Raw genomic sequence first — 14746 nt, 5'->3', positions numbered from 1 at the left:
CGGGCAGAAATCAAATTCAGGACCCACTTTCTGGGAGACCTCACACAAACTCTTCCTTTCTCTCTTTAGATATTGAGAGTAAAGTTATCAACAAAGAATGCAATGAAGAGGATGGCTTTACCTTGAAAGCCAAAGGGGATGAGGTTAAGATCCGGTGTTCCACAATTGAGGAGTCTAAATCCACAGGTACAAACTGACTCCTGAAAATCCTGGTTATGGTGCATTCAATCAGCAGACATTTATCCATTAACTCATAAAAAGTTTAATGATCTTAATCATGATAGACCAAGTGCATGGTGTATATGCTATATGTGTTTGTATATACATGTATGTGTGTGTATATATATATGTATATACTGCACAGTTGGCTATGTGGGATCCAGTGTCTTAACCTCTATGCTATCTGATAGCCCTCATTTTAAAAAATGTGTTTCTATATTGCGTGTGTGCTTGCCAGAGTCAGAGACACAGAGAGGGAGAGAGGGAGAGAGGGAGAAGGTGAAAAAGCAACCTCATGGGGGCTGATCCCATTACACTCCTTCATCTCTCCCTTCTATCAGGATTTTGGGCATGCATACACATATACCCTATATGTTTTATTTTATTATTATTTTTTTCTTTCTAATTTTTTTTTTTTTTGTGGGGGAGAGGTTTTTGCTACAGGGTGAGTGTGCTCACCAGAAAGACAAAGAGAGACAGAGAGACAGAAAGTGGCCACGCCACAATCCCTTCTTTTCCATTCTCCTCTTGGGATTTTGGGCATACATGCACACGCACCTGGCGTGAGTTTAAGCCACTGGGTCGGGGACTTGAACCACAGTCGGCTACATGGGAGTCCAGCGACATAGCCATTACGCTAACTGCTGATCCCCACCCTGTGTGTTTTAAAGCTGTTTAAACCAGGACTTAAACTGTGCAGTTGGCCATGTTGGATTCAGCTCCCTTACCACCATGCCACTGGTTGGCCTGAAATTTTTATTTATAGCTGGAAGAGGATCTGATTATGTCTCGCAGATAGAAGTCCATGTAGGAAAACACCCTCTGACTGTAATGTAGAACACTTATGGGAGGGGTGAGGTGGGCAAGGAATACAGTGGTAAGGAGGGACGGGGCAGCCTTGGTTTAAGGCTATTCAAGTAATTCAAGGCACTTTAAGAAGGGAGATTCTGGGGCCAGCAGGTGGCGTGGTGGTTGAGGCACTGGACTCTCACATGACTGACAGTGGTTTGAGTCCCAGACCTGGTGGTTTGCTTTCTTACTTTCTCTCTCTCTCTCTGGTCTAATTAAAAAATATTAATACTCTAAATTAAATAAGTAGTTCTTTTAAAAATTTCGTAGTTCTGGTGAGGTTTACTGATCTGGAAACTCACTTAGCAGCCCAGCAAAATACATATGATATTAAAGTGTGTGTGTGTGTGTGTGTGTTTGTGTGTGCGTGTACACATGCATGTGTGCTGGTTTGTCTCTAACTGATCTGGAAACTCACTTAGCAGCCCAGCAAAATACATATGATATTAAAGTGTGTGTGTGTGTGTGTGCGCATGTACACATGCATGTGTGCTGGCTTGTCTCTAATCACTATTGAACATTGATTCCCTTTTTTGTTGTTGTTTCATTTGTGGGACCCTGCAGGACCCCCGAGGGTGGCTTTTCTCTCCTTTGAGGGCATGGAGTCTGTTTTAGACGAACGCTTCTTCCAAGACCCCCAGAGCCCTTTGGCCAGCTCCAGGATGAAGCTGCGGATGAATTCTCGTGTGGTAGGCGGTGTCATAACCGGGGAGAAAAAGGCCAACTTCTCAGATTCCATTATCTACATTCTGAAGAACATCCAGGTGTGTGAAGAAGGCTCAGCTGGACTCCCGTCCACCTACTCGATGAGAACTCCCTATCTCCCAGTGACCTTAACTCTTTTATTTTTTCCAAGAATTATTTTATTTAGCCTTTATTTATTTATTTATTTATTTATTTATTTAAATTTGACCAGGCAGAAAGAGAGAGGAGAGAGAGAGAGAAAGCGAGAAAGTAAGCCTTCAGTTCTGGGACTCGAACTGCAGTTGGCCACGTGGGAGTCCAGCACCCTTAATCATCATGTCACCTGCCGGCCCCATTTTTTTTTTCTTAATGTTATTTCTTTCTTCCGTGAGATCGAGAGAGGGAGAGGCAGCCCCAGTGAGGTCTCCGCACTGTAACCCTCGTCCAGTCTCAGTCACCAGGGTTGTAGGCACCGGTATTTGTGCCTGGCAAGCTCAGGAAGGTCCCAGAACCCTACCCCAAGGCTTGCCCATGTTGGTCCAGTTGAGTTACTGCTGTGCCACTATCTGGCCCCATTAACTTTTTTATTTCTTTTATTTAAATTTTTTTAAGAAAAGTGTTTGCTATTGGGCATGTGTGCTTGAGAGAGAGAGAGAGAAAGAGAGAGAGAGAGAAATGACCCTGCAAATTCTCCTGCAATCCCTTCTCTGTTCTCTTCTTGGGATCTGTGGGCATGCATGCACATTGACCAACATATTTTTCAAGTCACTGGGACCAGGGCTGCACAGGTGGCCATGTGGGATTAGCGCCTTACCCTCATGCCACCTGCTGGGCTGTATTTTAATTTTTTTAATTGCTAGAGGGTGCGTGCACTTACGAGAGAGAGAGAGAGAGAGAGGAGGAGAGGGAAAGCATCCCACAAGAACATGGTCACACTGCAACCCTCCATCCCGTTGGGATTTGGGGCATGCACACACATGTGTTTTTCAAGTCACCGGGGCTGGAATTCAAACTGTGGTTGGCCATGTAGGATCTGGACCCCTTAACCACTAGGGTAGGGTACTGGCCCAAACTCTTGTTCGTTCGTTTGTTTGTTTTAATGAGAAGCTATTGAGATAATAGGTTCCGCAATTTCTGGTGTACCCAAACCAATCCCCAAACGTCACTTTTAGAGAAATATTGTGTGGTCTGTATTTATTTATTTATTGGGAGAGAAAGAGGAGAGAGAGAGAGAGAGAGAGAGAGACCCCTACAGGGTCCTGGTGCCACGATCCACCCCCAGCATCAGCCAGGCCTGGAGTGCTCAGAGAGGTCTCTGGGCACGATCCTGGAACTCTCAAATGGGTCAGCTTGCAGAGTGTCGCGTGTATCACTGCATCACTATCCAGCCCCTGTTGATTTATTTTTCATGTCTCTCCTGTCATCCAAATGATCTCCTTGGGAGAAAAGACCATGGCTGTCTTATTTACCGATATCTCCCTTAGACAGTGAGGGTCAAAGATGCAATCGCTGCTCAATAAAAACCTATGGAATGAGAGTGAGTGAATACGTGAGTGATTATGTGGGGCTGTACCACAGAGTTGAGGGAAGGAGAAGTTTTCTTCTAGCCATATGAGTGTGGGCTGCCCCATCCCCATGTATTGAAATATTCAATCCCCCCCATTTTTTCCCATTCCCTACAGAATGTATCCTGAATGCCCTTATCCCCAGTGGCTATTGAGAATGTCCTCATGAAGTCCTCTTGAGAGGGATTCTCAGGTGACCACAGTCTTTGTTTTTCAGCCAAAGCAGGAGTCCGAGAGGCCCATCTGTGTTTCCTGGACCACAGACGGGAAGGGAGGGAGATGGACCCCCATTGACTGTGTGATCCTGGAAGCCTCCAAGACACGTACCGTCTGTGGCTTAAATCGGATGACGAATCTAGCCATCATCATGGCTTCCGGGGAGCTCACGGTCAGTACTGATGGCCTGTGCTCAGGCTCCCTGAGGGTCTGGCCCTGAATCCAATGGGAAAATATTAACTAAGCACTTCTCGTGTGCCTGCATGGTGGGGGGTGTTGAGGGAGGGTATCCAGGGGATGCCTTTGTCCTTTGGGATTTCATGGTCTGTTTGGGAAGCCATGACGCTTAAATCTGAAATGAGAAATACTGACCCTTCACAAGGGCAGGCAACGTAACAATCACAGATCTCATTTACATGTGTTTTTGAATGGCCAGTGGGCACATGCACTTGACAGAGAGAGATAAAGAGAGAGAGAGAAAGAGAGGGAGAAAGTACCCCCAATGAGGTGCATTCATGCTACAATCCCTTCTCCTCCATTTCTACATCCTATCAGGGTTTGGGGAACATACACACACACACACACACACACACACACACACACTCGGTATGTTTTTCAAGTTGCCAGGGCCAGGATTGGAACCCTGGTGGGCCATGTGGAATCTGGCTCCCTTAACCATTAGGTTATCTGGCTGGCCCATTAGACAATTAAAAAGTTTCTTTCTTTCTTTTTCTTTTCCTTTTTCTTTCTTCCTTTCTTCTTTATTTCTGTCTTTCTTTTTCTTCTTTTCTCTTTCTTTTTCTTTCTTTTCTTCCTTCTTTCTATTTCTTCTTTTCTCTCTTTCTTTCCTTTCCTTTCTTCCTTCTCCTTTTTTTCTTTCTTTCTTTCTCTTTCTTTCCTTTCCTTTCTTCCTTCTCCTTTTTTTCTTTCTTTCTTTCTTTCTTTCTTTCTTTCTTTCTTCTTTCTTTCTTATCTTTTTATTCCTTTCTTTTAATTTATTTCTTCTTTTTTTCTTTCTCTTTCTTCTCTCTCTCCCTCCTTTCTTTTTTCTGAGAGAAGTTCTCCCAATGGGGTCTTCATACCATGATCCACTCCTAGCCTCAGGCAGTTGGGGTCCTGAACATGAACTCAGGACCTTCCCTATTTAAGTCCAAATGCATTACCACGGAATCTCCACCTGACCCCACAGATCTTATTTAATGAGCACCTACTATGTGCTGGACTCTATTTTAAATATTTTTAGACCCACTTCACAGGATGGGAGACTTAAGGCTCAGACATCCTTAGGCCCATCCAGACATGCTGGGCATTTGGTGGCTGTGGCATCTGAACCTGGGGACATCTGACTCTAAAGATCTCTTTCCACTAAACCATACAAATGGAATAAGAGATTGTGCTATAGACAATTAGCATGTTCATCTTCTCTCAATCACTTATCAGTACTTGTGTTGGAGTCATTCAAAATCCTCTCTCAAATGTCAGAGTCTCCCTGTTTTTTTTTTATGGCTGAGTAGTATTCCATAGAATATATGTGTCACACTTCTTCAATCCAATCATGTGCTCTTGGACATTTGGGTTGATTCCATGGTCTTAGTAATTGTGGATAATACCGCAACAAACACGGATGTGCAAGTGTTTTTCTGACTGTTTTCCTATCCTTTGGGTAGACACCCAGGAGTGGAATTGCTGGGTCATATGGGAGTTCCATCTGTAGGTCTTTGAGGAACCTCCATATTCTCCACTGTGACTGTATTGATTTACATTCCCACCAACAGTGTAGCGTCCGTATTTTATAGCAGAATATGGAAGATTGGAAGGTTTAAAAGCATGGAAAGCTATCCAGCCATTAAGAACAACAAAACCCTGGCTTTTGACAGAAAGTGGAAAAATATGGAAGATTTAATGCTAAGTGAAGCAAGCCAGGCTATGAAGGAGAGACTCTGTATGTCCCCACTTAATATATATGGAATGTCCACACTCCATAACTGAAACTGACAGGCTAAAGGATGTACAAACACAAGAGGTGGATGTGAATGCCAGATGTGGTGTTTGTGGAAGAGTGGGGCCTGGGGAAGAACATTTGGAGGAGGGATACAAAGACAGCATTGTTAAGACAGGGAGGTAGTGTTGTTATATTTTTATCAACTCTATGGGAGAGAAATGTTCTTATATTGAAATGATCACCTTGTAAGCTAAATAATGTGATTGAATATATTTTAAAAATGTAAAAAAAAAAAAAGCATGGAAAGCAACTGTGGGTACTAGAGACAGTGTGAGAAGAGGGTGGAAAACAGAGGAGTGGGGGGAAGGGAAACAAGGGGTGAAAAGAAGCAAAACATTTAATGGACACAAAAATGGAAAATTAGGGAAGATGGCACGGCACTGGACTCCCACATGGCCAACCATGGTTCAAGTCTTGACCTCAGTGGCTTGAAACTCAGGCCAGGTGCGTGTGCATGCGTGCCCAAAATCCTGAGAGGAGAATGGAGAAGTGATTGCAGTGTGGCAATCCCTCAGGGGGTGATTTCTTGCATTCTGTCTCTCTGTCTCTCCAGCAAGTGCATTTGCCCTATAGTAAAAATCTCTCTTAAAAAATAAAAGGAAAATTATCTATTGAAGACAGCGTGTATGGTAATATCGTTGACTGGACTAATATATAGTATTTTCATGTCTGAAAAGTTCATTTTTTATGCTATACATGTATACAGTAATTAAATATATTTAAAAAATAAGAAATTAAAAAAAAAAACACAACCAAAATCCTCTCTCTTAGTTATCATGGCATACCCAGTTGACCCTATCCTGAGGTCAACAATGGATCTCTCTCCTGACAGATGGAGTTCACTCTGCACATCATCAGTCATGTGGGTATGATCATCTCCCTGGTGTGCCTCGTCTTGGCCATCGCCACCTTCCTGCTGTGTCGTTCCATCCGCAACCACAACACCTACATCCATCTGCACCTCTGCATCTGTCTCTTGCTGGCTAAGAGTCTCTTCTTCGGTGGTGCAGACAAGACAGACAACCAGGTCTGTATCCCTCAGCAGTGCCACTACTCAGCCCTGTCATTCCCCTCCTGCATCTGTCTACTTTTCTTCTGCCCCGACACGTGTTCCCACCTCAGTGCCTTTGCACATGCTGTGTCTTCTGCCCCCCATAACATCTGCCCCCCTCACACCTAGTTGAGTCTTCCTTGTGATAGCTCTTAGTTGAAAATCACTTCCATGATCATGGTATGCATCATGGTGAACCCTTCTGTTACTTTCATTTTCTAAAAATTATTTTATTTAACTTTATTATTTATTTATTTTTGATTTGACAAGAGATAGAAAGGAGAGAGAGAGACAGAGAGAGTGAGAAAGCAAACCACCAGGTCCAGGACTCAAACTACAGTCAGCCATGTGAGAGCCCAGTGTCCTTAACCACCATGCCACCTACTGACCCCTCTCTTCTATAACTTTTTATACCAGTGGTTCTCACCAGGGGTGAGCCTCCCAAGATATGTTAGCAATTTGGGTTGTTACGACAGGGGTAGGGTGCCTCTGAGGTCTAGAAGTGAGAGGTCAGAGAGCCTGACTTCTGCCCTATCAGATGGACCATCCTTGTGCATTGAAATATCCAGTTTCTTTTCTTTCTTTTTCTTCTTCCTTTTTTTTTTTTTTTTTTGGCATAGGGTGCATGCGTTCACCAGGGACAGAGACAGAGAGAGGGAAAGTGAGAAATCACTTCCCCCAGGAGATGGCTACAATCCCTTCTCCATTCTCCCTTGGGATTTTAGGCACACATGCACACACACCCAGTGTGATTTTCAAGCCATTGGGTCTGAGACTCAAATTGTTGTTGACCATGTGGGAGCCTTGTGCCTTAACCACCACACCGCCTGTGGGCCTCCCAAAGTATCTTCTTAATTCAATTTCATGATTTCTTTTTAAGTTCATGCATAGTTGTTTTGTAATACACATTTTCCATGAATTTTTTTAAAAAGAATTATTTTATTTAACTTTGTTTATTATTATAAATAATTTTTAAAATTTGACAAGATGGGACCGGCAGGTGGTGTGGTGGTTAAGGGCACTGGACTCCCACATGGCTGCCCACAGTTCAAGTCCCGGACCCGGCAGGTTGCTTTTTCACTTTCCCCCTCTCTCTCACTCTGTCCCTCTGTAGTCAAATTAAACTAAATAAATAAACAAATAAATAAAGTTACATGAAATAATTCTAAAAAAAATTGACCAGAGAGAGACAGAGAGAGAGGGAAAGTGAGAAATCACACACCAGGGGCAATGGTCACACTGCAATCTCTTCTCCATTCTCCTCTCCAGATTTTGGGCACACACACTCATACACCTGGTGTGAGGTTTAAGCCACCAGGTCGGGATTTGAACCATGGTCAACTATGTGGGAGTCCAGCAAGTAACCATTAGACCATCTGCTGGTCCCCAAACCATGGTTCCAATTTGGGACCCAGCGACTTGAAAATCACACCAGGTGCATGTGCATGCTGCCTAAAATCCCAGGAGAATGGAGGAGAAGGATTGCAGCATGGCTGCCCCCTGGGGGTGACTTGTCACTTTCCCTCTCTCGGCTCTCTGGCAAGAGCATGTGCCCTATGACAAAAGTCAATACAATAAAAAAGAACCACGGGATCTCTGTGAACAGCCACCGGGTCCGGGGAACTCTAGTAGCCCCTGCCGAGGCCGCCCCGCCCACCTGCTCTCTCAGTGGGCAGTCCTGAAGCGCATGCGCGTTTCTTCTTTCCAGCTGGTCTGCGCCCTCATCGCGGGTTTTCTGCACTACCTTTTCCTCGCCTCCTTCTTCTGGATGCTGGTGGAGGCCATGCTGCTCTTCCTGACGGTGCGGAACCTGAAGGTGGTGAATTACTTCAGCTCTCGCAATATCAAGATGCTGCACCTCTGCATCTTTGGCTACGGGCTCCCGGCCCTGGTGGTGGCGGTGGCAGCCTGCGTGCAGCCACAGGGCTATGGGATGCTTGATCGGTGAGTGCCGCCCTCCCTCTCGCTGAAGCCCCTGCTGCCAGAGTCATGGCGATCATTTCCGGATCGTCAGTCACGGTGGCAGTAGAACTGCGGGTCCCAGAATCGCGGGTCCAGCCGGTCGGGTTGTGCACTGAGCAAATTCAGGCATCGCTGGTACCTGTGACTGCTATTCCCGGAAGGGCATCTGGTTGGCCGAACCTATTTTTCTTCCTTCCTGTGTGTGAGGAGAGAGGAATACTCATTTATTTATTTATTTTTAAAAGAATGATCTGTTCAACTTTATGTATTTGTATTATTTTTTAAAAAAATTGACGAGAGAGAGACAGAGGGGAAGTGAGAAAGCAAGCCACCAGGTTCAGGACTTGAACTGTGGTGAGCCATGTGGGAGTCCAGCACCTTAACTACCATGCCACTTGCCAGCCCCAAGAGGTATTTTTTAGTAATTCAGTTTTTTTTTTTTTTTTTTTGAAAGATTTTTGCTATAGGAAGAGTGTACTCGCCAGAGAGACATAAAGTGAGAAATCACCACCAGCCTAAGGAGGATGGCCACACTGAAATCCCTTCTTCTCCATTCTCCTCTTGGGATCTTGGGCACACACACACATGTGACCGGCGTGAGGTTTAAGCCACAGGGTCTGGGACTCGGATTGTGGTCAACTACACGGGAGTCAGTGACATAATCATTCGCCACCTGCTGGCCCCGAGAGAGAGGACTCCTACTAAAGGAATATGGAGGTGTTCTTGAGCAATGCAGAGAGGTTGATATGGAGTAAAAGCAGCAAACACAGACCAGAGACAAAAATAGAAGAGGCAATCCCTCCTCCCTCCTCTTCTTCCTCCTCTGCTCCCCACTTCTTCCCTCCCTTTCTCCTTTCTCCCTTCTGTCCTTCCTTCTTTCTCTCCCTCCCACATTCCCTCGCTCCCTCTCTCCTGCTCTTCCAAGTACTCAGGGACTACCTGGTCCCTGCAGGCGTTGGGTTAGGTGCCCGGTAAATACAGATAAGCAGACACTCGAAGTTGCATTCTCACACTGGCGGTAGCCTTTCAGGGCAGACCATTTGCAAGTGTATAAACAGCTGGACAGGATCATTTATGACAGTGACAACCGCTGTTAAAAAAGTAGTGTGGAGACCAGCAGATGACGTAACGGTTACATTGCTGGACTCCCATGTAGTTGACTGTGGTTTGAGTCCCGGACTGGTGGCTTCAAACTCACACCAGGTGTATATGTGTGCATGCCCAAAATCCTGAGAGGAGACTAGAGAAGGGATTGCAGCATGACCATTCACCCTGGGAGTGATTTTTCCACTTTCTGTCTCTCTGGCGAGTGCATGTACCTATAACAAAAGTCTCTCTTTAAAAAAAAGTACAGTGTGGGGACCAGCAGGTAGCATGGTCTCCCATGTGGCTGACCATGGTTTGAGCCCTGGACCCAGAGGCTTGAAACTCACGCCAGGTGCATGTGTGTGCATACCCAAAATCCCAGAAGGGGATTCGAGGACAAGGGATTATGGTGTGGCCATCTTCCCTGAGGGGTAGTTTTCAATTTCTCCCTCTCTCTCTCCTGTCTCTCTGGGGAGCATATTATAGAAAAAAAATTACAACGAACCCTGCTAGAGAGTGATCAAAGTGAGGGTGAGTGTACGTTAGCTAGGAATAATCCAGAGTAGCTTCTCAGAGGAGGTGACATTTGAGCTGAGATCTGAATGAAGATGTATCAATGGAGAGTTATGTGGAGACAGGAAAGGGATGACTAAGTCTGGGAATTGAGAATGAGCTAGCCCTCAGGCACCTGCTAGAACATTCAAGAGCATGGGGCAGGAAGAAGGTGCGAAATAAAATGCACCGTGGTCCAGAGGGAATGGAAGTGCTCCTGGAGCCAACCTGAGACTTCCCCCCCAAGTCTCACCTCCCAACAGTCCCCCCGTTAGTGTGTTTGTGGGACAGGCGTATCGGGAAGGTCTCGGCTCTGAAACCAGGCGCAGACTTACCCTGTTTTTCTCCCCAGCTGCTGGCTGAATACAGAGACAGGGTTTGTCTGGAGTTTCCTGGGGCCGGTTTGCACCATCATAATGGTAAGGAAATCGCTGGGTGAATGTGTTCTGGAGGAGATGCACAGAGACCCAAGGGCCCAGGAACTGCCAGCCACGAGGATTCTTTGTCCCCCTTTAAAATTTCTCCCTTCTGATTCTTGAGATTTCCAAATTAGAGAGTAATGTATTTGTTTGTGATATTTTTTCCCTATGCCAAAAGAGAAATGCCCTTGGAAGGGACCCCACATGTACTTGCCAGAGAGACAGAAAGAGACAGAAAGAGACAGAGAGACAGAAAGAGACAGAGAGACAGAAAGAGACAGAGAGACAGAAAGCGAGAAATCACCCCCCCCCCGGGGGGGGATGGCCATGCCATCATCCCTTCTCTTCCATTCTTCTCTTGGGATTTTGGACACACACGTGCTCCTGGTGTGAGTTTCAAGGCTCCAGGTCTGAGACTTGAACCACAATTGTTCATGTGTGAGTTCAGCACCTTAACCACTGTGCCACTTGCTGGTCCTAAACCCTGGCTTTCTTTTTTTGAAAGAACTGTTTTGCTTTAACTTTATTAATTAGTCTTATTATTTTCCAATTAGACCAGAGAGAGAGAGAGAGAAAGTGAGAAAGGAAGCCACCAGGTCCAGGACTTGAACCATGGTTGGCCATGTGGAAATCCAGTGCCTTTAACCACCACGCCACCTGCCAGTGCCCCGGCTTTCATTTTTAAATGACTGGTGGCTCCTGTGGAAATAAAGACTAGCCAGATGAGAAGAAGCAAAGGATTCTTATTCAGAAATTGGGAGTGAGAAACCACCCATTTGGCATAGCCTCACACAGACACAGAGTGGGAAAGCGTCCCTCCACCCCCGCAGTGGGCGCTTTCTTCACTCAGAAAACAGGAGCAAAATAAACTTCAGCTGCAAATTCGCTTCAGGCTTCATAGTAGCAAGTCGTATGTATATCAAACATACAATAATGTAAAACAATAACTTACAGACACAAGCTGATGATAAACTATGATTTCACAAAAGATTGTCAATATTTTGCATGCCGCCAGTCCTTTCTTGTAGGCAAAGTGCTCTTTGGATGACAAATAAATTAACCTATATGCACTAGACAATACAAAAAGAAGTTTTGATTTATTTTTTTCTCTTATAAACATAAGCTTATCGTTTATAGTCTTCAAACATTGTTGCCTTTGAACTTTCATTATTTTAAAAATAACTATTTATTGGGACCAGCAGTTAGTGTAATGGCTATATTGCTGGACTCCCACGTAGTTGACTGCGGTTTGTGTCCCGGACTCAGTGGCTTAAAACTCACATCAGGCGCATGTGCATGCGTGCCCAAGATCCCAAGAGGAGAGTGGAGGAGAAGGGATTGTGGCATGGCCATCCCCCCCTGGGGGGTGATTTCTCGCTTTCTATCTCTATGTCTCTCTCTGTCTGTCTGGCGAGCGCACATGCCCTATAGCAAAAACCTCTTAAAAATGAAAAAAAATTATTTATTGAATTACTATTATTATTAAAGAATTACTATATTTAACTTTATTTATTTATTTTAATTTGACCAGAGAGAGAAAGTGAGAAAGCAAGCCTCCAGGTCCGGGACTCGAACTCTGACTGACCCTATGGGTGTCCATGCCCTTAACCACCTTGCCACCTGCCAGCTGCAACTTATTATTATTTTTTTAAAATTTGACCAGTCAGAGACCGAGAAAGAGAGAGAGGAAAAGTAAGCAAGCACCATTTCAAGTTTGGGACTCGAACCACAGTCAGCCATGGCAGAGTCTGGTGCCTTAACTACCATGTCACTTGCCGGCCCTGAACTTTTATAATTTGATAAAACATTCATCAAACAATCTATAGACTAGTTTCACAGACAAAGAAGATTTTTTAAGCAGACATGACAGTCCTAAACATTTTTTTTCACACCCACATTTTTTTTCTCACCACCCAAGTCTCTACCAACCGCTTTCTCCCCTTACTGTCTCTGGCGTCCACACTCACCCTGTCTACATCACATCTTCTGCTCTCTCAAGCTCTGCCTTAAAGTAGACGCTTGGGAGAACTGGGTGGAGGAGGAAGCTTTCTAGTGGACAGAGAGGGAAGACTTCCGGTCTGGCCCAGGTGAGCGCTGTTGGTATGGGGAGCTGGTGAACGAGGGGCAGGATATCCAACCTGATTGCGTAGGGGTGTGTATTGGCTTTCTCAGACTGCTCCTAAGTCGAAGAGGGGACAGAAGTTAGAGAAGCTGTCACTGATGAATCCAGACCCAGTCCCCTGGGATGAATGGCTGTAGACTTCATTGCCTGGCTGCCGGGATGGGTTGCTACAGAAGTGGGCCAGAGTTCTACATTTTAATTTTTTTTCTTTTTTTCAAAGAATTATTTTATTTAACATTATTTATTTCTTTAAAATTTGATCGAAGAGGGACAGAGTAAGAGAGAGAGAGAGAGAGGGAGAGAGAGGGAGAGAGAGGGAGAGAGAGAAAGCAAACTGCCAGGTCCAGGACTCAAACTATGGTCAGCCATGTGGGAATGTCCAGCAGTTTACCAGCCACGCCACCTGCCGGCCTCCAGAGTTCTATTCTTCTAGGTGGGCTAGCCATGCCCATGTGAACGTCCCGTCTCTCACCGCCCGCTGCCTGACCTTGTAGATCAACTCCATCCTGCTGACTTTGACACTGTGGATCCTGAGGCAGAAGCTGTCCAGCGTCAATGCCGAAGTCTCCAGTCTCAAAGACACCAGGTGAGATCCTGTCCCCCTCACCTCGGGTTTCCCTTCCTCGTTTCTAGGATGCATCACTGACCACCTTCTGTCTGCTGGGTCCCGAGTTCAAGACAGAGGGGTGATGAGGGCTGTGTAGAATACTCTAGCTCTGGGCCAACAGGTGGCATGGTGGTTAAAACACTGGACTCCCATATGGTCGACCATGGTTTGAATCCCGAACCTAGTGGCTAGCTTTTTCACTTTCTCTCTCTCTGGTGAGCACACCTGCTCTATAGCAAATTAAAATAATAATAATAATAAAATACTTATTTTAAAAACTTTTAAAAAAGAATATTCTAGCTCGAGGCCCTGCCCTATAGCCTAGTGGTTAAGGGAGCCAGATTCCACATGGCCCAGCATGCAGATTGAGTTCTTGCCCAATGGCTTGAAAAACACCAGGTACATGTGTGTGCATGCCCCAAATCCTGAAGGATAGAAAAATGGAAGAGAAGAAATTGTGGGGTGCTTTCTCCCTCTTTCTTTCTCTTTCTTCTTTCTTTCTCTCTTTCTCTTTTCTCTCTCTTTTCTTTCTTTCTTTCTTTTTTTCTTTCTTTCTTTCTTTCTTTCTTTCTTTCTTTCTTTCTTTCTTTCTTTCTTCTTTCTTTCTTTCTTTCTTTCTTTCTTTCTTTCTTTTTCTTTCTTTCTTTCTGGTGAACACATTCACTCTCTGGAGGTCACCAAAAAAAAGACCAGTAAGGCATTTGAAATTAACTAGGCCTTGGGAGGTTTGTGGACTTTGGATGTTAGCACAATTACTATGATCTTATGAATTTCATGGAATTTAAAAGAAGCTCTTTTATTTTTTTTTCATTTCTGTGTGTGTGTGTGTGTGCTCACCAGAGAGAGACAGAGAGACAGAGAGAAAGGAGAGGGAGCAAACATCCCCCAGTGGGGTGTGGTCATGCCCCAATCCCTCTTTTCCTTCATTTCTTTATCCTCTTGGGATTTGGGGTATGCACGCACACATGCCCAGTGTGTTTTTCAAGCACCAGGGCTGGGACTTGAACTGTGGTCAACCATGTGGGACCTGGTATCTTTAACTACTTGGTTACAGGGCTGGCCTCCCTTATTATACTTATTTAGTTTCTTGACCTTCTTCATACTGTCACATAAAATCTCAACACATGAGGACCAGCAAATGATGTAATGGTTACATTGTTGGACTCCCAGGTAGTCAACCATGGTTCGAGTCCCAGTCCCAGCTGCCTAAACTCATGCCAGGTGTGTATATGTGTGTGCCCAAAATCCCAAGAGGAGAATGGAGGAGAAGGGAACTGTGGTATGGCCATCCCCCCAGGAGGGTGATTTCTTGCTTTCTGTCTCTGTCTCTCTAGCAATCACATGTGCCCTATAGCAAAAAAATCTTTAAAAAAAACTCAACACATGAATTATGAGGGATACTTCCAAACCGT

The 14746-nt window shown here is 45.0% G+C and overlaps 1 protein-coding gene across 1 annotated transcript in view; it reads left to right on the top strand.

Moving 5' to 3' along the window:
* Positions 1 to 14746, top strand: part of ADGRE1 (adhesion G protein-coupled receptor E1) — a 48876-nt gene that overhangs the window by 29649 nt on the left and 4481 nt on the right. The window contains exons 14-20 of the mRNA XM_006170232.3: positions 70 to 186; positions 1633 to 1832; positions 3535 to 3705; positions 6368 to 6562; positions 8295 to 8530; positions 10539 to 10605; positions 13222 to 13313. Coding sequence (XP_006170294.1) covers positions 70 to 186; positions 1633 to 1832; positions 3535 to 3705; positions 6368 to 6562; positions 8295 to 8530; positions 10539 to 10605; positions 13222 to 13313 — 1078 coding nt within the window. The remainder of the gene's footprint in view (positions 1 to 69; positions 187 to 1632; positions 1833 to 3534; positions 3706 to 6367; positions 6563 to 8294; positions 8531 to 10538; positions 10606 to 13221; positions 13314 to 14746) is intronic.

This window comes from Tupaia chinensis, unplaced genomic scaffold (assembly GCF_000334495.1).
Source record: "Tupaia chinensis unplaced genomic scaffold, TupChi_1.0 Scaffold148210_1, whole genome shotgun sequence".
Lineage (NCBI taxonomy): Eukaryota > Metazoa > Chordata > Mammalia > Scandentia > Tupaiidae > Tupaia > Tupaia belangeri.
This window is presented reverse-complemented; position numbering and strand designations above follow the sequence as displayed.